This window comes from Bufo gargarizans, chromosome 8 (genome assembly GCF_014858855.1).
Source record: "Bufo gargarizans isolate SCDJY-AF-19 chromosome 8, ASM1485885v1, whole genome shotgun sequence".
NCBI lineage: Eukaryota > Metazoa > Chordata > Amphibia > Anura > Bufonidae > Bufo > Bufo gargarizans.
This window is the reverse complement of record NC_058087.1, coordinates 3,782,492-3,804,010: the sequence shown is the minus strand read 5'-3', so window position 1 is coordinate 3,804,010 and position 21,519 is coordinate 3,782,492. Positions and strand designations below refer to the sequence as shown.

General features: G+C 44.7%; 1 protein-coding gene across 1 annotated transcript in view; it reads left to right on the top strand.

Moving 5' to 3' along the window:
* The window catches only part of KIF5C (kinesin family member 5C), an 80,963-nt gene that overhangs the window by 32,105 nt on the left and 27,339 nt on the right, over positions 1-21,519 (top strand). Inside the window, 12 exon segments of the mRNA XM_044303440.1 lie at positions 854-927; positions 1,888-1,992; positions 4,442-4,490; positions 4,683-4,738; positions 8,950-9,037; positions 10,435-10,559; positions 11,047-11,151; positions 11,610-11,758; positions 11,836-11,923; positions 11,925-11,985; positions 15,834-16,009; positions 21,100-21,168. Coding sequence (XP_044159375.1) covers positions 854-927; positions 1,888-1,992; positions 4,442-4,490; positions 4,683-4,738; positions 8,950-9,037; positions 10,435-10,559; positions 11,047-11,151; positions 11,610-11,758; positions 11,836-11,923; positions 11,925-11,985; positions 15,834-16,009; positions 21,100-21,168 — 1,145 coding nt within the window.

Below are 21,519 nucleotides of genomic sequence, written 5' to 3'. Positions count from 1 at the left end.
CAGGTCCAAACTGATAGAAGGCAGGGCGACACAAGTAGATGAGCAGAGAGCCACTGGCCTAGTAATATTCTGGGTGATGGGTGTCTTAGCTGTAGTCCCTCACTTTACAGCAGTGTCTTCAAAGGCTGGATGTAGCTGTTCAAAAATACTGCTCGTCGCTGTCTATCTTCTCAAGGATTCACTTGAGGCTTAGGATAAGGTTGACTTCTCTAGAGAATTTGCAGCAGGAGCCTAGACAGGTGCTTCCTCTCCCTTCTGTAGCAGCAATTCCACCCCTTCTGGCAGGAAGCAGGACCATCCCACTCCTACCAAGAAGGGAGGAACAGGTGAATAGCCCTGTTCCTAGTTAACCCTTTCCATTTATAACCTTACTGGTAGATTCTGCCATATAATAAAAAAGACATAACAATACAATATAAAATACAATGCATAACTGTATACAATGGTAGTACCCCCAGGTCTGGGGTACTACAGATGTATCCAACACAAGAAGGCATTGTCAGCAATACCATAGAGCAACACAAAAAACTGGTCTCTTGTAGGATCAACACCCCTCAGAATGGTGACCCACGGTGGTGCTGAGCTGATAAAGCAGATGCAATCTCCAAACAGAACAGAATAAGCCGCATTCACCAATCTTTAAGCAGCTTCATTGCCAACATTGTCCATAAAAACATTGTGGATGCGGCGGGTACAGCACAGGCAACGGCCGTTCCTCAGGCCTCACGTGAGGTTCACATAAGCTTTACAATTCACTACGAAAATGGGGGTTGTAAGTAGGTTAATTATATGGATTTATTATAAAGTTGTTGTTTTTTTATTTATTTTTAACTAATGCCTTTATTGCTTTCAGATGTTTTGGATGGTTATAATGGAACCATTTTTGCCTACGGTCAGACATCGTCTGGAAAAACACACACGATGGAGGTGAGAGTCCTCTAATTGAAGGAGAATAAGTCACAACCTCTTAAAGGGAATCTGTCACCAGGAAATTGCCTGATATACACCAGGCACAATGCCTTGTACAGCTAGCTCAGATGACTATAATGATACCTTCCACTCTATGGAGAAAAAGGACTTTTAATTCATATGCAAATGAGCTGTTAAGTGCACCGAGGGCGGGCCCAAGCCACTCTGTGTCCTTTTGCTCCTCCTCCTCCCTCTGCCAGCCCCTCCCTCTTCTTGATTGACAGGGTGTCACCACCAGATCTTTGAGAAGTTCTGATAGACGTTCTTCAGTACCTCCTGCATGATCTTCTTTTGTTTTGCTTTCATTTTCACATCTCTCCTCCCTCGCCCAGCTGTCATCTATTAGCAGTGTTTGCCTCCCTATATATCTCCTCCCCATACTGCCTCACCTTGCGGTTTATATTACATCCTGTATTGTGTTCTCTGCTAGAAGTTGCTACAGCTGGGTTTTCAGATAAGTCTATTTCTGTATTTGTTGTTTTCCTGTTGGCTTGGTTCTGGGTGACCCTGACTCCCTCCGTATTAAGTGCAGGGAGCTGGTGGTCGTGTCCCCTCACTATTATAGGGTTTGCAGGTGTCATTCAGTCTAGGTACGTGGACATGCAACCTTCTATCACTGAGATCTTTGCATGGGCTGAGAAGACAGGGAGAGCTTCAGGGCTTTAATAGGGGTCACCCTTTTGTTCCTTAGTTTTGGATCAAGCCAGTCGGATCCTTATTTGTAACTTCTTGTTTTCTGTTACACCATCCGTGACACAGGGCCAGGTTCTTGCATGGTCATCTTGCCTGGCTCGGTCAATGAAGAAGGAGAAGGAGGGGCACAGCCGTGGCATGTTCCCAACTAGACCTAAGGACCAGGCATGTAGGTTTCTTCTGTATTGGCTGGTTTTGGTCATGTCCCATTTATTCTCTCCCCAGGGGAAGCTACACGATTCTCAGCTTATGGGGATCATCCCAAGGATTGCACGGGACATATTTGATCACATCTATTCAATGGACGAAAACCTAGAATTTCATATAAAGGTAAATGTAATGTCACTTGCTATAGGGTTGCAGTGTCCACACACATACAACTTTCACTAGGTTAAGAGATTGGGGAGATTTATTAAACTACACAAATTTTGTGGTGTAGAAAAGTTGCAAATTATGGTGCACTCCGTAATTAGTGACTTTTTATAATTCTTGTCACTTTCCTAAAGCAGCGATAAAAGGAGCAAGGCTTAGCGGGAAGGGCGTGGCCTCCGCGGATTTGCTATAACTTACCCCAGAAACTGTGGTAAATGATAGCTCAGTCTAAGGGCTCTTGCACACGACCGTATGTATTTTGCCGTCCGCATAAACGGATCCACAAAAATACGGATGACATCCGTGTGCATTCCATATTTTGCGGAACGGAACAGCTGGCCCTTCATAGAACAGTCCTATCCTTGTCCGTAATGCCGACAATAATAGGACATGTTCTATTTTTTTTGTGGAACGGAAATACAGACATACGGAAATGGAATGCACACGGAGTAACTTCCTTTTTTTTGCGGACCCATTGAAGTTAATGGTTCCGCATACGGTCCGCAAAAAAAACGGAACGGACACGGAAAGAAAATACCTTCATGTGCATGAGCCCTAGCTGGCGTAGGTTTGACTTTCTGATGTATGGAGGCCCAGAGATTAACCTAATATACGGAGAGGCATTAGGTGCATCTCGCTTCTGCTCACAGTGGATCAGGACTGGTACAGGAAGCATCAGTCCTGATAAATCTCCCCCAATGCGTTTTAAGGGCTTTTTTTCACAACCAATTAAAATATTCTACATTTTCCCACTTAGGGGATATATTCCTATTTTTTGGGAATTTAAGAAAAAATAAAATGCAGGCCTCAAATACAACCACAAGAACAAAGGAAATAAACTAGGAACCTTGTAATGCTTCATTTCACCTGTGGGGGTGCTGCAGGGTAACTGAACACTTACTGTCGTATGCTTCTGCAGACTACAGGTGATCACTGGGAATTCCAGGAGCAGAGGCTGTGTAACTACCTTATCATTGGGTAACCCATCTAACAATTCATTAGATTTAAAGGTGTTTATTATATAAACTTTTAGTTCTGACAAATGCCAACATAGAGGATTCCTGACTGGTAGCCAAATTGATTTGGCCCTTCTTGATAGGCCTGATCAGTACTGCAGACAGTGGGGCATTGCTGCTGCAAAGCCAGGATGCAGGTCATTCATCCCTCCTCCGCTTTTCTGATTCCATGGTCATGGTTTTTAGGTGGAGTCAGTGCTGGTGGAGGGAGATTGGCCCACACAAGGGGTTTTCCACTTGGTTAGATAGAGGACTTGTCCCCTCTCCTGACTTGTCTGCTTTAGTACCTACTTTCATCCCCATGTAATAACAATTCTGGAGCATCTATTCTTATGACTCTATAATGTCCTTTTCCTTTATTATTCCTGTTAGAAGTTATGAATAAAGTACTAGCAGCTTCCCGTGAAGGTCGAGATGGGTGTTACCCCCTAGGGAGATGTCCCTGCACAATCTGACACTATCCAATTAGACTGTACAGGGACACACGCCCAACTGGTAACACCCATCTGGACCTTCCTTGCAAATTGCTTCATAACTTCTAGCAGGAATAAAAAAGGAATGGCACAACATGGAGTCATAAGAAAAGATGCTCCGTCTTCTTTCTTCTTCTTTGAGGACCTGCAAAAGGACCGTTGATGACGTAATCGCGCTCACTATGTGGTGAGCGTGGTGACGTCAGCGCAGGTCCTGGTGCGCGATCAGGTAGATGAGGTGAGTTAAGTTAATTTTTTAGATTTTTTTTAAGCCCTCAAGCAACATTTTAGTACAGTGAACAGACTTTAATGGGGTCCAGGGTTGCTCATCCCTATCATCTCCTAGCAACCATGCGTGAAAATCGCACCGCATCCGCACTTGCTTGCGATTTTCACGCAGCCCCATTAATTTCTATGGGGCCTGCGTTGCGTGAAAAACGCAGATATAGAACATGCTGCGATTTTCACGCAACGCACAAGTGATGCGTGAAAATCACCGCTCATCTGCACAGCCCCATTAAAGTGAATGGGTCCGGATTCAGTGCGGGTGCAATGCGTTCACCTCACACATTGCACCCGCACTGAATTCTCACCCGTGTGAAAGGGGCCTAAGTGTCCAGTTTCCCTGCAGCGCCACCACAGTCAAAATGAAGCATTACACTGCAATCGTACAAAGAAATGAGTTGTCTCTGTAACCTAGGACAGGACAGGTCCGCGAGAGAACGAGACGCTCTTTGTAACGACGCTATGCCGTAGCCAAGAGATGAGGATCCTGAACAGAGGAACCCTGTACTATTAACTCTGAATTCCCTAGTAACATGTACTGTATTAGGACTATCAATTTAAAGCAGTAATACATTGATCAGTGATATAACCGTATAACTGCCGGCTATGATATATCCTTCCTTTCTCTTGCAGGTCTCTTACTTTGAAATTTATTTAGACAAAATCCGGGATTTGCTGGACGGTAAGAAGCTTATCTGTGTGGACTATGAAAAATGTTATCTGTGCAGTGATGGTTGTGCTGATGTGGGTCAGCGCTGATGAGTGAGTGGGAATGAAAGGATCCAGAATTTCCGAAAATACTGATAATGCTTAAATAATAGAAATTTCACAATGTGTTCATATTTGACTTCTGTTTCTGTATAATCCCTCACAGTATCTAAAACAAACCTGGCCGTGCACGAAGATAAAAATCGTGTCCCCTATGTGAAGGTACGTGTTCAGTCAGTCTGCTCCACCATTGTAATAGCTCAACAGCTTCTCATGGGTCTCCTTCTAAAGGCTTACTAGCAGGGACACTGACCAGATTGCTCATTTCCATATATTTTTCTAGATCATTTACATATTAAGGCTATAGCAGAGCTGGGTTTGTCATTTACATGTTGGTTTTGTGCCCTTTGGAAAATGGGTAAAGATGGAGAAGTAGATTTACCTGTAGCACTACTATATCACGTGTCACAAATTTCAATCTCGGCTCTGCTTCATCCATATATATCCATTTTGCTACCTATGGAGTTACATAATGCTGATCATAATCCATGCCCTGGAGGGAAATGTGTCGGAAGCCCACAGTGCCGGTCCGGGTTTTGGCAGCACCTGGCTGTCCTGAAATAGGCAGCTGGGCTCAGCAGAGATATCTCTGTTTTTTGGGATCTGAGGCTTTGTGCCGTGCTGGAGGGCTGAGAGCCGCTTGCTGGGGAAACAGGACCCCTAAAGCCTGCTGTGGACTACTGGAGGCAGAACTGCCAGCAGGGTGACTTGTGTTATATGAACTTTCCATTGTGTGTGAATTATCACCAAGACTGCAAAGTTACGTGCTGTTTTGTGCAATTGCCTCAAGTGTGAATAAACACTGACGTTTTGAGTTAAAAGGGTATGTCCGGGTTCAGAGCTGAACCCGGACATACCCTTATTTTCACCCAGGCAGCCCCCCTGAGGCTAGCATCGGGGCATCTCATGCTCTGATGCGCTCCCTTACCCTGTGCTAAATCGCGCAGGGCACATGCTCTTTTATTTATCATAACACACTGCCGGGCGGAAGCTTCCGCACGGCAATGTGTTTGGTGACATCACCGGCTCTGATAGGCGGGCTTTAGCGCTGCCCTAGCCGTTTTACTTGCTGGGGCAGCGCTAAATCCCGCCCATCAGGCCTGTGACATCACCGGGCTTCCTGGCCCGGGGTTTGACGGACTTGGACTTATCTGCATGTTATCTATCCCCTTTCCTCCATCAATCAGAAAGCATACATAAAAGTGAAACTCGAAAAATTAGAATATCGTGCAAAGTTCATTTATTTCAGTAAAGCAACTTAAAAGGTGAAACTAACAGATGAGACTCGTTACAGGCAAAGCAAGATATTTCAAGCCTTTATTTGGTATAATTTGGATGATTATGGCTTATGAAACCCCAAAGTCACGGTCTCAGGTCCCCTTTGCTCGGGGGGTATGGGTTAATTATCTGACTAGAGGGTGACACTTTGAGCCGAGAATATTGAACCTTTTCACAAAATTCTAATTTTAAGCTGCATTAATGCAATTCCTTTTAATTTGTATTTCTGAAATAAATGGACTTTTGCACGATATCCTAATTTTTCGAGTTTCACCTGTACTCTCTGATTGTAACATATGAGGCTCTTTTTATCCAGGAAAGGAGTGAGAAGATGAGCTCTTACTCATCTAATCACCCTTGTGTCAGAATAGGCCACGTATTGATGCCGTGACCCAGACTTTTATCAGCGTCTAGAGAACAGCATCAAATTAGTCACACTTGTACCCCACGCACAAACATGAATAAAGTTCTATTTTACACTGTCCATATTCTATCGTACTAGACCCACAGAATAAAGTTATTATATCACTTATACCACACAGAGGACGCCATAAATCCCACTAAATAATGTTAAAATTGCTGTATCCCCCTCCCTAAAAATAACATCATAAAAGTTATTTAATACACTATATGTACGCCTAACTGGTTAAAAAAAACAATACCATATTTTTCACCCCATAAGACGCACTCCCCCCCCCCCCCCAAAAGTGGGGGGAAAATGCCCCTGCGTCTTATGGGGCAAATGCTGCCATTTTACATCGCAGTCTGTATCAGCTGGACGGGGGAGGGAGGCGGGGCCGGTGTCATGCAAATGCGGCGGGGCGGTGCGGTCACCTGTACTCCGGCCCCACCGCTCACTCACTTCCTTAGCAGGGTGGGTGGCCGGCCGCAACTCACTGACGTCACGTGCCTGCGCCGCCTACTTCATTCATAAAGTAGGTGGCGCAGGCACGTCACGTGACATCAGTGAGTTCCGGCCGGCCGCCCTGCTCTGCCTGCTACAGGATATTTAGTAAGTACGGTAGTACAGATGGGGCTGGGGATCGGAACGTCAATTAAAGCTATTATTATAAAATGTTTAGGCATTAAGGAAGTGAGTGAGCGGTGGGGCCGGAGTACAGTGACCGCGTCGGCCCCGCCGTATTTGCATGACACTGGCCCCTCCTCCCTCCCCCGTCCCACAGGTTTAGCTATGGTATATTAGGGCATCTGTGGATGCCACTATTATGGGGTGGGGAATATGTGGATGGCACTGTTATGGGGTGGGGGATCTGTGGGTGACACATATATAGCAGTGCCATACACAGATCCACCCCCCATAACAGTGCCATCCACAGATCCACCCTCCATAACAGTGCCATCCACAGATCCACCCTCCATAACAGTGCCATCCACAGATCCCCCTCCATAACAGTGCCATCCACAGATCCCCCCATAACAGTGCCATCCACAGATCACCCCCCATAACAGTGCCATCCACAGATCCACCCTCCATAACAGTGCCATCCACAGATCCACCCTCCATAACAGTGCCATCCACAGATCCCCCTCCATAACAGTGCCATCCACAGATCCCCCCATAACAGTGCCATCCACAGATCCACCCTCCATAACAGTGCCATCCACAGATCCCCCTCCATAACAGTGCCATACACAGATCCCCCTCCATAACAGTGCCATCCACAGATCCACCCTCCATAACAGTGCCATCCACAGATCCACCCTCCATAACAGTGCCATCCACAGATCCCCCTCCATAACAGTGCCATCCACAGATCCCCCCATAACAGTGCCATCCACAGATCACCCCCCATAACAGTGCCATCCACAGATCCACCCTCCATAACAGTGCCATCCACAGATCCACCCTCCATAACAGTGCCATCCACAGATCCCCCTCCATAACAGTGCCATCCACAGATCCCCCTCCATAACAGTGCCATCCACAGATCCCCCCATAACAGTGCCATCCACAGATCAACCCCTATAACAGTGCCATCCACAGATCACCCCCCATAACAGTGCCATCCACAGATCCCCCCAGAACAGTGCCATCCACAGATCCCCCCATCACAGTGCCATCCACAGATCCCCCCAGAACAGTGCCATCCACAGATCACCCCATAACAGTGCCATCCACAGATCACCCCATAACAGTGCCATCCACAGATCCCCCCAGAACAGTGCCATCCACAGATCCCCCCATAACAGTGCCATCCACAGATCCCCCCAGAACAGTGCCATCCACAGATCCCCCCAGAACAGTGCCATCCACAGATCCCCCCAGAACAGTGCCATCCACAGATCCCCCCAGAACAGTGCCATCCACAGATCCGCCCAGAACAGTGCCATCCACAGATCCCCCCAGAACAGTGCCATCCACAGATCCCCCCAGAACAGTGCCATCCACAGATCACCCCATAACAGTGCCATCCACAGATCCCCCCATAACAGTGCCATCCACAGATCCCCCCCATAACAGTGCCACCCACAGATCCCCGCCATAACAGTGCGTCATCCACAGATCCCCCATAATAGTGTCATGAACAGACCACCATTAGTTCAAAACCCACCAAAAGCACACCTTTTGGTTAAAAATATTTTTTTTCTTATTTTCCTCCTCAAAAACCTAGGTGCGTCTTATAGGGCGAAAAATACGGTAACTCATCCCGCAAAATTCAAGGCCTCATATAGCTAAATTAAAGAACAATACTGGAACACAGAGGGGGGAAAATGTTACTGATCCTTACAGCTAAAATTAGTTTTGTCACCAAGTTAAAATGCACTTTAGTCATATTTACTTGAAACATAATTCCAATAATAATAATAATCTTTATTTATATAGCGCCAACATATTCCGCAGCGCTTTAATTGAAAAAATATTTTTGGAAGGGCTTTTTCCCATTTTAATGTGACTGTTGGGTGGATTAAAGGGAATGTGTCATTGTTATTTATTTTACAGTTTTTCACGTGACATTACTCATACCTTTTGTATTGTCAAGTCCTCGTTTTCAGTAATAAACATCTTGTCTATTGTATAGTGCAGAGATTGATATGTGTGTATTTCATTTTTTTGCCTTTTCGTGTATGTTTAGGGCTGTACAGAGAGGTTTGTATCCAGTCCAGAGGAAGTGATGGACGTTATAGATGACGGGAAGGCAAACAGACACGTTGCAGTCACAAGTAAGTTACTGATGACCCATAATTCTTAAAGCGGCACTGAGCTTTTAACAAACTTTGCATTAGTCGATAGTACACTGCGTGAGGAATGACACTATTTCTGTCCATTGTATCACATGTACTTGGCATCTTTTAGGAGTTTTCCTCTGTTTGCTGAACATCTGGCTTGCAGTTCTTTCAGGCATGGTAGATGGAGACTAGTTGCCATCCACAGCATGCAGAAAGTAAAGGAAAAGCTCCTTCCTAACTATCTCACAGTCACTCAGAAGCTGCCCCAGGATAATGGAGGACATTACAGAAAAGTACTGACTTTTTTGGTGACTGAAGCACCTGTTATGAGCTATAACCTTCCTATGTAGCTGTGCAGTCCCTCTGGCTGTGTGTATCTCAGTGATTTCCTGCTTACTCCTCCCCCTGCGTAGACTTGCATTGACATGTGTAAAATGATCCTCCTGAAGAGATGATGTCGTCTTAGACAGGAAAAAGGGAAAGGGGTGAACAGCTGATAAACTGAGAACTAGTCATTTCACACTGAGAAAATATATTACATAGTTTCCTGTAGTCGCTTTCACTATTGATTTATGCAACGTTATGTGAAAAGTTAGTGATCATTTAAGTATATGAAGTAAAACTGTCCCCAGACTAAAGGGGTTTGTGTGAGATTAAAAAAAAATTGCCTGATTTCCAAAAACAGCCACTGTTGTCTACGGACTGAATTTGCTATACGGGGGCTAAGCTGCAATATAAGGATGAACTGATGGACAAGAATGATGCTGTGTCTAGAGGAAGATGGGGAGGGGTTGTAGAAGACCCTTTAACTATTATCATACAAACCCCTTTAATTGTAGGATGGCTTGGTGGATCTAATGGATAAGCCACTTGTGCAGTCATTTGGGTTTAGGTCTGCTCCCTACAACCACCATGCTATATATATAATCTATGATGTCCTCCAGATATGACCTGGTGTTCTATATCACGGATGAATACTTACAAAGTCATTCCTTCCTTCACCATGAAAACTATCGCTTGGGAGGAGGACGTGCAAAAAAAAAAAAAAAAGCAGGCAGTGTATAGATATTTTACTTAATCGAGTTACGGCAAGATCTACATTACAGATCCAAACATTGCCTACCCTCAGCTCCAACTATATTGCTCAAATCCAAGAGTGCCCATTTCAAGGGGTTGTCCAAGGAAACGACTGCTCAGTCAGTTACCGGCTGAGGTGGGTCACCACTGAGGACAGTGATTGGCTGAGTAGTCATTACCTGTGCACTGAGAACTATTGGGAAGTGTCGGAACGTTAGCTGCAGGGGATCAGTCAGGTGAGTATGGCTGGTATAAAAATAAATAAATGAATTACCTAGACTAATGTCAAATTTGACATTTTCTTCTATTCACAGATATGAACGAGCACAGCTCCAGAAGTCACAGTATTTTCCTCATCAACATAAAGCAAGAAAACATCGAGACGGAGAAGAAACTCTGCGGGAAGCTCTACCTGGTCGATCTGGCGGGAAGTGAAAAGGTGAGGATCTGTCTACTGTGAGTGGCTGGTTAGGTTTAAAGGGGTTCTCCAGTATTTACACATTGATGACCTGTCCTCAGGATATGTCTTCAATATGAGATCAGCTGGGGTCCGACTCCCGCCACCCCCACCGATCAGCTGTGCGAAGAGGTTGCAGCTCTCCATGAGCGCTTAGGCCTCTTCCTAGGCCAGTGACGTCACGTTTATCGGTCACACGGCCTAGGTGCAGCTCAGGTGCAACACCAAGCACAACCACTATACAATGTACCACTCTGTGGATGGTAAGCTGTGAGGAGGCCGCGGCACTCGCGGAACCACCGCTGCTGGGGTGCCTGATGTTGGACCAACCCCAATCTCATATTGATGACCTATCCTGAGGATAGGTTATCAGTATGTAAATCCCGGAGAACCCCTTTAACCTCCACTATATGAATGGAAATGTCTAGATAGTTTTCTTAAACTTTTATTGTTCTGTCATCCCTTTTAGGTCAGCAAAACTGGAGCAGAGGGAGCAGTTTTGGATGAAGCGAAAAACATTAATAAGTCTTTATCTGCACTGGGCAACGTCATCTCCGCGCTGGCTGAGGGAACGGTGAGTACCGGGGGTTTTATTCCATATTTCCAAGAGGACCACAATATTCGTCACTAGGCACGCTTGCTATCCCGGACTGTAGGAAAGCTAGGTGCTTTGGCCTCTGGGTGCCCTACCGATCCAGCAAATGAAAGGGATGCAGTTCTTATTTTTCCCTGCACAGCTGCGCTCTCAACCACCTGGCTGTGCAGGGATCTGCAGATGGTCTCATTCACTTGCCTGGTGCTGCACTGCAATTCCCTGTACAGCAAGTAGCAGGGGGGCTCTGTGCAGGGGAAAATCAGTAAAGGGAATGGCGCATTAATCCAGAGATTGGACAGACCCCTACCGATCCTAAAGTGGTAGCAATATGCCACTACTTTATAAGATCAGAATACCCCTTTAAGAGAAACTTACTGTTACACTGTATCCCCCAGGACGGTTTTAAGTTGCTCGGTCTTGTCTTTTTTGCTTCCTAGAAAAGCCATGTTCCATACAGAGACAGTAAGATGACCAGGATACTGCAGGACTCCCTTGGCGGGAACTGTCGGACGACCATCATAATCTGCTGCTCCCCATCCATCTTCAACGAGGCTGAAACAAAATCCACGCTCATGTTCGGCCAGCGGTAAATCCATTTCCGTACAGCGCTTACACCCCAGCGTGGCTCTTGTACTTGTCGATAATGAGAGCGTCTCTTACCAGGGCCAAGACTATTAAGAACACGGTGTCTGTGAATCTGGAGCTGACGGCTGAGGAGTGGAAGAAGAAATATGAAAAAGAAAAAGAGAGAAAACAAGTCACTTAAGAACATCATTCAGCATCTCGAGATGGAATTGAACCGATGGAGAGGCGGTAAGGAAATTGCTTTTAAAGTGGATAACGGATAAGTGTTAAGACATTTCAGAAAGTGACAGTATGATCGTGCCGTCATATGGAATATTCCTAGTATGGATGTAAACTTTGGAGAGCAGCCGTCCCCTCTCCTGACTTGTCTGTTTTAGTAACAACTTGCATTCCCCATGTAATAACAGTTCTGGAGCATCTATTTTTGTGGCGTGTTATTACATTATTATTCCTACTAGAAGTTGAATGAATGAATTGCTAGCAGTGTCATTGAAGGTCCAGATGGGTGATACCAGTTTAGTGCTGCCAGTGTCAGACTCTGCAGGGACAAGTGATGGTGCTGTAATAGTACATCGCTGAGCAGTATCTACTTGCAGCGACGTACTATTGTGCCACTGAGCATTAAGGGACTAAACACTATGTCTACCTCCCCAATTTTCTTATTGTCCCAGTGAACCTAAAATGAAAAATTTCCTACGGTTTAGTTACTACAGCTCCTATGCAGACCTATGTGTCTCCATGGTAACAGACAACAAACAAACTTTGTGTAGTCTGATTCTTCCTTCTTTCTGTCCTCTACTTTTGGCTAACCTATCAAATGCACATTATCCCGAAGTATGGGACAAATGGAAGACAGTATGAGACTGCAAGATCAGACTACAGAGTTTGTTTGCTGTCTGTTACCGTGGAGATGCCTAGTCAGCACAGGAGCTGTAAAAACTAAATGATTTTTGCATTTATAATTAAAGGGGTTCTCCAGAAACAAGGACATTTTAGCAAGTGCCCACAGCCTGGCTCCCTAAGCTGAAGATTCATGCTTACCTGCTCCCTGCCGTTCCGGTCCTCCGTCCTGCCTCTGCTGTGTCCATGTTCCGTTTTTTGCAGTGTTTACTACATGGTCACATGCTCTGCTGCAGCCAATGAATGGCTTCTGTCGTGATGTGGCCATTAAAGAGACATGAGATTAAATTCGAGGAACCAGCAGCATCAAAAATTGTACTTATTTCCTACAATATATTTGATAAGAGAAGGATGATTATTTATTTGGTACTAAGTCGTGTTATACTGGTTCTTCCCCTATGCACGTACTTTGGAAAATGTCAGCTGCTTGTTGCCCCCACTAGATGGCGGTCTGTACACAGCTGCATACTGCCCCAATTGACTACATAGGAGCCTCTTTGAGATAAGTCTTCCCCCCAGTCCTGTCCATAAGAAACTGAGAAAATAAAGTTGTACCAACAATTTCACTTTTTTATAGAGATTCTCCCACCGTAGAGCAAATTTTCATAAAATGTCATAGACCGAGCAGTTATATTCATCCCTGACGTTTATTTCTGTGCACATTGTGTTGGCGGCTAGCGGCTGCAAACACGACTACAGCGGCAGCCATGACAACCTATCGGCCTCCTCTCTCAATAAAAGCACTCACCTCAGCGCCTCCTTGTGTCAGGCGGCTAAGAGAAATAACATGTGATAGAGCAATGTATATGCAGGTGCATGGCTGGCGCATTGACATTCAGGGCCCCTTAAATAACCACAGATCTTTTGTTGACTGCATTACGTTCCTGAATTTCCAGGCTCGCTCTGTCTCAGGGGTTTCTCAGACTGTATAGCGGCGGATCATTATTTCCGATTAGAGCGGTGTCGTTGCCATGGCGACGGCGAGGTCTGGAGATTGCTGAGAATATTACTCACAAATGTGATGACGGGTTCAGCAGGGACTCGAGCAGGCTTTCAGTGCTTCTGTGACAAGTATGGAGGGATCCGAGGGCCCGTCCTATGTAAATGGAAGACGTAAAATTATTATTTTTTTCTTCGTTGCTATCCCTTCCACCCCTTCCTCTCCCTGAAGAAAAGAAGAAAAAAAGCCCACCTTTTTCAGACCCCTGAATGACATAGTTATTTGCTGAATAGATCTGCCTTTCAAGGGTCCAAGAAAGCTGTTTTGGAACCATATTGGTTGTCACCACCCAAGCAGATGCCTGCATTTAAAGGGGTTGTCCAGCAGAAATAAATTGTTTATATATGTGGCAGAATAAGTTAAAAAGGAAAAACATTACTCACCCTCACTGATTCCCCCCACCGCCGCCGCTGAGTGCTTACCAGGTTCTGCACTACTCTTCACTTCCTGCTCCAAGCTCGGGACACAGGAAATGATGGATCAGCTGATCACTAGCTGCAGAGAGACAGGAAGTGGAGAGCAACAGAGACCAGAGCCGCCCCGGGACAGCAGTGGCAGGGGATCGGTGAGGGTGCGTATCCATTCTTCTATGTCAGGCACGCTCAACCTGCGTCACTCCAACTGTTGTAAAACTACAACTCCCACAATGCCGTGCTATAGGCTGATAGCTTTAGGCTGTTCGGGCATGCTGGGAGTTGTAGTTTTACAACAGCTGGAGAGCCGCAGGTTGAGCATGCCTGTTCTATGTTATCAAACCCCTCTAAGGGAACTGCCCCAATTTATATTAATCTTTAAAAAAAAACTTTGATCCCATCGGACAACCCCTTTTACAACTGTTTGAGAGAGGTGGGCAAAAGGATTAGCAACTAAGGGGATTTAAAGAAAATCTGGTCATCAGATTCCCTATCTGAGGGCAGCATAAAATGGTGACAGATGCCCTTATCCTAGTGGTGTGCCACTTACTTGTTAACATGAAGTCGTTTTCATGCAAGGGCACTTTATAAGATCATCTCAATGATATGCAGGAGCTCAGGAGTCCCCTGGCATATCATCAAAGTCAGATAGGCGAGGGTCCCACCTCTGAGACTCGGACCTATCTTCAGAATGGGCTCCAAAAATAAAAAAGAGCGCATGGAGCATTCCCAGCATGCTCTCTATTCATTTCTATAGGAGTTTCGAAAATAGCTGAGCAAGTGCTCTTGGCGTACCATAGAAATGAATGGAGAGCTCACTGCGCAAGAGCGGCCACTGCTCCATTCACTTCTAAGGGATGGCCAGAGATAGCTGAGCCAGTGCTTGGTTATTTTTGGCAGTTCCATACAAATGAATGGAGGGTGGCCAGGTATGTGTGGCTGCTGCGCTTTGGAGGTCACGTTCTGGAGATAGGTACTGGTTCCACCTCTAGGACCCATACCTATCTGACATTGGTGGCATACCTCTAGCAATATGCCACCATGCTCTTAGCAGGAATCCAGGCCGGGTTACCATGGACCGCTCACGGCCGTGTGCATTCGGCTTTACCCAGTACTATAACCAGTCATTTATGCTGTCCTCGGTTAGGGCCCCAGATTCCCTTCAATGGGTGCATATTGTGTGCCAAATTTAAGAGCGCCTCCTTGCAGAGAAAAGTTTTAGGTGCATTTTCTTTGATTGTATCAGCTCCTATTTCTGGCAGAAGCTATCTGCATGTAGCTGAGCGGTCCAATATTAAAAATGAACAGTCCCAAAATTGTTAGTATTTCTATATTGTTTTAAGGGTTGATGCTCTGTTTTTTCTTCTGATACAGATCTCGAAATCTTCTGTTTCCCATAACTTAGCTAGAGTCAAATGATTAAATGTCGACTTCCTGCAGTCTCCACTAGAGGGAGCTTAGGAGTTTGGTGAAGACTAACTTATTGTGTGCGATAGGAACTGCACAAATCCGTATTCAGTGAGCTCCCTCTGGTGGTTTTATTCCGAATGGTATCCTGTAACTCTATGGTGGTGTGTGGATAATTAGCAGATTAGGAGTTCTGTAACAAACAAGAAGCTGAGCTCCAGATCTTATACAGATATGAATTTTTTAGCCTAGAGTTTTATACTGGAGATCTCAGTGGGTTGATGGTATTTTTTCTTCCTTTGCAGCATTTTCTGGTGCTATTTATTGTGGGGTTTTTTTATACATTTTTGTGATAGGGGAAGCAGTGCCAGTAGATGAACAAATCAGTTCAAAGGATCAAAAGACCCTGGAGCCATGTGACAACACACCTATCATTGACAACTTGCCCCCAGCTGCCGCCTGCATCTCTTCTGAGGAAAAGAAGAAATACGATGAAGATATTGCCTCTTTGTACCATCAGTTGGATGACAAGGTTGTAACTAAGTGTCGATACTCAGTGTCTTGTCTTTTCTGCAAAATGCATCTCTCAGAAAGTCCTATAAACAAAATCCACTTATTAGACAAACCGAGATCCGCTGTGAGATTCCCCCTACCTTTCCTTTAAGGGGTGGCTGGAGTGGCAGTGGAGGTATGAAATACCTAGTTGGGCATCTCTATGCAATATCTGTACAAGGGCACCACCTAGTGGCACCATCTGCAGGCAGTGCGACTCAGGAACTAGCCATTAGGTTTTAGGAGATACTCCTTAACCACACTTATCCCCTATTCACAGTATAGGAAATAAATGTCTGATAACTGGTCGGACCCCCAGCAATTACAAAACTGAGAATGGAGCAGTGGTGCGCCTGGGTGACTACCACTCCAGACAAATGGAGCGAAGACAACTGATGTGCTACCGCTGCTCCATTCATATGGGGGGACACCGGGCTCCTGGGATCAGTGGAGGTCTGACCGCAGGGACAGGGGGGTAAGGGCTAAGTTTAAAACTTGGTACAGACCCTTTAAAGGGGCTGTTTTTCAAAACACTTAAAAAAAAAAAAATATTAGAGATTTCTCTATTAAAACAGGGGTGGAGAACGACAACAAAGTGCCTTTCTTGGTCAAGAGGACCTGACACGTCCACGGACAGTTCATTGATAAGCTGAGTGTAATGCTATATTTCACCTAGGATGGCGCTGCAGGGAGTTGTAACACTTTTGCCGATTGCCGGGGGTCACAGCAGTAGGGCACCTTCGCAGATTTTTAGTATATTCGTTGTATCTTCACACTCTGTGGCCCCCGTATCTGTGCTCGAGAAGCTGCACATTATCTTAGCTGCATTTACTCTCCATCTTTTTTTTTTGTTCCAGGGCTATAATTAGTAATAATGGTCGGCTGCTTCATAATTATGTGTTTTCACTGCATGTTAATTGTTGCCATTTGCAGATCCCTTTGGTGAATACAGAGACAATATCTTCAGCTTCTAATGTATCACTTGTAATACTAATTGGTAAAAACTCTAATTAAAAGGCAGTTTTTTTTGTTTTTGTAGAGTCTGATTTTAGCTATACAGCTGTGTTATACTAAAAGTGCCCTGTCTTCTGAAAGGCTCTGAACACCTTCGGGGGAGTTTTTTTTAATTGCATTTTACTAAGGCCTCTTTCACACGACCGTATGGCTTTTTCAGTATTTAGCGGTCCGTTTTTCACGGATCCGTTGTTCCGTTTTTTGTTTCTGTTCTGTTTTTCCGTTCCGTTTTTCCGTATGGCATATACAGTATACAGTAATTACATAGGAAAATTGGGCTGAGCATGGTTCTGCAAAAACGGAACGGATACGGAAGACATACAGATGCATTTCCGTATGTGTTCTGTTTTTTTTTTTTGCAGACCCATTGACTTGAATGGAGCCACGGAACGTGATTTGCGGGCAATAATAGGACATGTTCTATCTTTCAACGGAACGGAAAAACAAAAATATGGAAACGGAATGCATACGGAATACATTTCAGTTTTTTTGCGGAACCATTGAAATGAATGGTTCCGTATACGGACCATATACGCAACGCAAAAAAAGGTCGTGTGAAAGAGGCCTAATTCTGGGCTAAAAATCTTTTTTTCAATTGGTCTTTATTAAAATTTTTCATCTGCTTTTGAGATACAGGGGTTAAAAATCAGTCTGTTTACAAGCTGTGGGCTCATGTGTGTAGCTCTTTTCTCTGATCTCCTGACCTCATAAATACTTATTTAATCCATACTCTTATCAGTTTGAGCTGAGAACTGAGATATTATGAGTGTTTATAAGGTCAGGATATCAGAAATAAGAGTTAGGCCTCATGCACACAACCGTTGTTGTGTTCCGTTCCGCAAAATGGGGTTCCATTGTTCCGTGATCCGTTTACGTGTGTCTTCCTTTATTTTTGGAAGTCAAGTTTGCCATGCAAATGATAGGAAAAAAACGGACGCGGATGACAATCTTGTGTGCCTCCGCATTTTTTCACGGACCCTTTGACTTGAATGGGTCCGCGAACCGTTTTCCGTGAAAAAAATAGGACAGGTTATATTTTTTGGACGGACTGAAACCATGGATCACGGACGCGGATGACAAACGGTGCATTTGCCGAGTTTTCAACAGACCCATTGAAAGTCAAGAGGTCCGCAGAAAATCACGAAAAATGGAACAACGGACACGAAATGAAACAACGGTCGTGTGCATGAGGCCTTAGGCTACTTTCACACCAGCGTTTTTACTGGATCCGGCAGGGTTCAGAAAAAACTCTTCCGTTACTGATAATACAACCGTCTGCATCCGTTATGAATGGATCTGGTTGTATTATCTTTAACATAGCCAAGACGGATCCGTCATGAACTCCACTGAAAGTCAATGGGGAATGGACGGATCCGTCACCATTGACTTGCATTGTGGGTCCATCTTGTTCCGCATCCCAGGAAATTCTGTTAATCACATTAAGGGACTATTGCACTTTTGACTTTTTGTACCTGCCAATGCAATAAAAAAGTTAGACCTTGTGATATTTGATCTTTAGGGTCTTCCATTTTCTGTAGTACCACAGGCCAACAGCATGTGGCGCTGCAGCTATGCTTGGAAAACAATGAAGGGGCCTCTGGAGCTCCAGTTTGTCCTTCCGATCAACGGGGTGCCACGAGTCAGACCTCCTCTGATCAGCTTCATAACCACCTTTTCGTTTTTTTTTGTCTCAACGCCTCTAAAAAAAATTTCATTTTTTTAATGATTTTTGTAATAAATCTTTAAAAAATGTCCTTTTTTTTCTACAGCTCCAATGCAGTCGACACAACAGACCAACCCCTGTGTAGTCTAATTCTCCAGTTCTGCTTCTTTCCATTTGCCCCCTACTTTACATATGTTTGTTAGGGCTCATGCACACCAACGTATTTTTGCGGAGTATGCGAAAGCATTCATTTCAATGGGTCCGCCCAAAAAAAAGGAAGGTACGGCATTCCGCAAAAAAAAGAACATGTCCTATTCTTGTCCGTATGACAGACAAGGATAGGACTGTTCTATTAGTGGCCAGCTGCCATCCGTATTTTTTGTGGGTCCGTGTTTTGCGGACGGCAGAATACATACGGTCATGTGCATGACCCCTTAGGTTAGCAAGAACTAAAGACCAGATAGAAGGGAATATGAGCACAGGATCCGACTGCACAAGGTTTGTTTGTTATCTGTTACCATGGAGATGCATTATCTGCATAGGAGCTGTAGGAACAAAACGGTTGAAAATTAAAATACGTTTTTAAAAATTAGTTTGCATAGGTTGACATGACTTTGAGGGATCAGCCATGAATGTTTTAGACAAGGAAAACCACTTTGACGACCCTTTCGACATGCTTTATTATGATCAGATGTGGATTTTGATCCAAGATTTAGGTGGGAAACACATGTGCGTTTTTTTGGGCTATTTCTTTAAGCCAGAAATGGATCCAGCAGGAAGGAGAACTGTTTCTTTTATATTCTCTATATCCTCAATTCCCATTTAGGCTTTGGCTAAAAAAAAACTGCATCAGAAACTGCCTGTGTGAATCCAGCCTTAGGCCTAGTCCACATTTCCATGTCATTTTCAAGTCCGTGAAAAAAGCATCAGTTTTTCACCCGTTTGGTCCCTGTGTCCGTTTTTAGCCTCCGTGCGTCATTTGTAAACCATGGACATTGCTCAGCTGAAAATTAATTTCCAGAGCATCGCCTATTAGGCCCCTTTCACACGGGCGAGATTTCCACGCGGGTGCAATGCGTGAGGTGAACGCATTGCACCCGCACTGAATCCTGACCCATTCATTTCTATGGGGCTGTGCACATGAGCGGTGATTTTCACGCATCACTTATGCGTTGCGTGAAAATCGCAGCATGCTCTATATTGTGCGTTTATCACGCAACGCAGGCCCCGTAGAAGTGAATGGGGCTGCGTGAAAATCGCAAGCATCCGCAAGCAAGTGCGGATGCAGTGCGATTTTCACGCACGGTTGCTAAGAGACGATCGGGATGGAGACCCGATCATTATTATTTTCCCTTATAACATGGTTATAAAGGAAAATAATAGCATTCTTAATACAGAATGCATAGTACAACAGGGCTGGAGGGGTTAAAAAAATAAAATAAAAAATTAACTCACCTTAATCCACTTGCTCGCGCAGCCGGCATCTCTTCTGTCGTCTTTTTTGCTGTGTGCAGGAAAAGGACCTTTGATGACGTCACTCCGGTCATCACATGGTCCGTCACATGATCTTTTACCATGGTGATGGATCATGTGATGACCGGAGTGACGTCACTACAGGTCCTTTTACTGCACACAGCAAAAAAGAAGACAGAAGAGAAGCCGGGCTGTGCGATCAAGTGGATTAAGGTGAGTTAAATTATTTTTAATTTTTTTTAACCCCTCCAGCGCTATTGTACTATGCATTCTGTATTAATAATGCTATTCTTTTCCTTTATAACCATGTGATAATGGAAAATAATACAATCTACCCAGCACCTTGCCCAAACCCGAACTTCTGTGAAGAAGTTCGGGTTTGGGTACCAAACATGCCGATTTTTCTCACGCGAGTGCAAAACGCATTACAATGTTTTGCACTCGCGCGGAAAAATCACGCATTTTCCCACACCCGCCTCTTATCCGGGCAAAAAACATGACGCCCGTGTGAAAGAGGCCTTAGTCTTCAGTGAAAAAAGGACGCACCACAGATGCCATATGTTTTATATCCATGATTTTTACAGACCCATAGACTTCATTGGGCATGTATGGTCCACATCACGGACCAAAGTGGTGCATGTCTCCACGATTTTTTTTACTGACCCACAGTCAGTTACAAAATACTGATGTGTGAACAGACACCTTTAAATGAAAGGGTACATGTGCTGTCCGCAGAAAATGGGGATAACACGCGTCAGTGAAAAACGGAAATGTGGACGGGGCCTTATAAAAGCATCTATTGCCTACATCCAGCTCCCCTATGATTTTCTGACCAGAACAGTACACCAGGCAATGCTATGGTGGCCGGTCACGCAGTGTATGGATGTAGTTCTTAATATTTCTCCTTGATTTATTCATAGGATGATGAAATCAATCAACAGAGTCAGCTCGCTGAAACACTGAAGCAGCAAATGCTTGATCAAGACGAGGTACATTTTATGTTACTTGCAATGTAGTTAAAATGAGCAGGTGGGTTGTGCGACGTCCAAATATCTGCAGACTTCCCCTGTCTATATGCCGCACTATTAGGCCATATGGATCTGCAACGGACGGCTCCCCCTAAGGCCCTCTATGTAGTGTGACCCAGGTGTAGGAATTGCCGAGTGGTATAGATGTCCCTTTATATGTGTCACGGTGCTCCTACCTGGATACGGCTGGACTCCAGGCATTGGCTCCGAAGCAATAAATAGGGGGTAATAATTGAGGGATATGAAAGAAAGATTGAGTCCAGATGTTGTATGTAGTTGAACATCAGCTTTACTTGAATAATCGTTTATCAG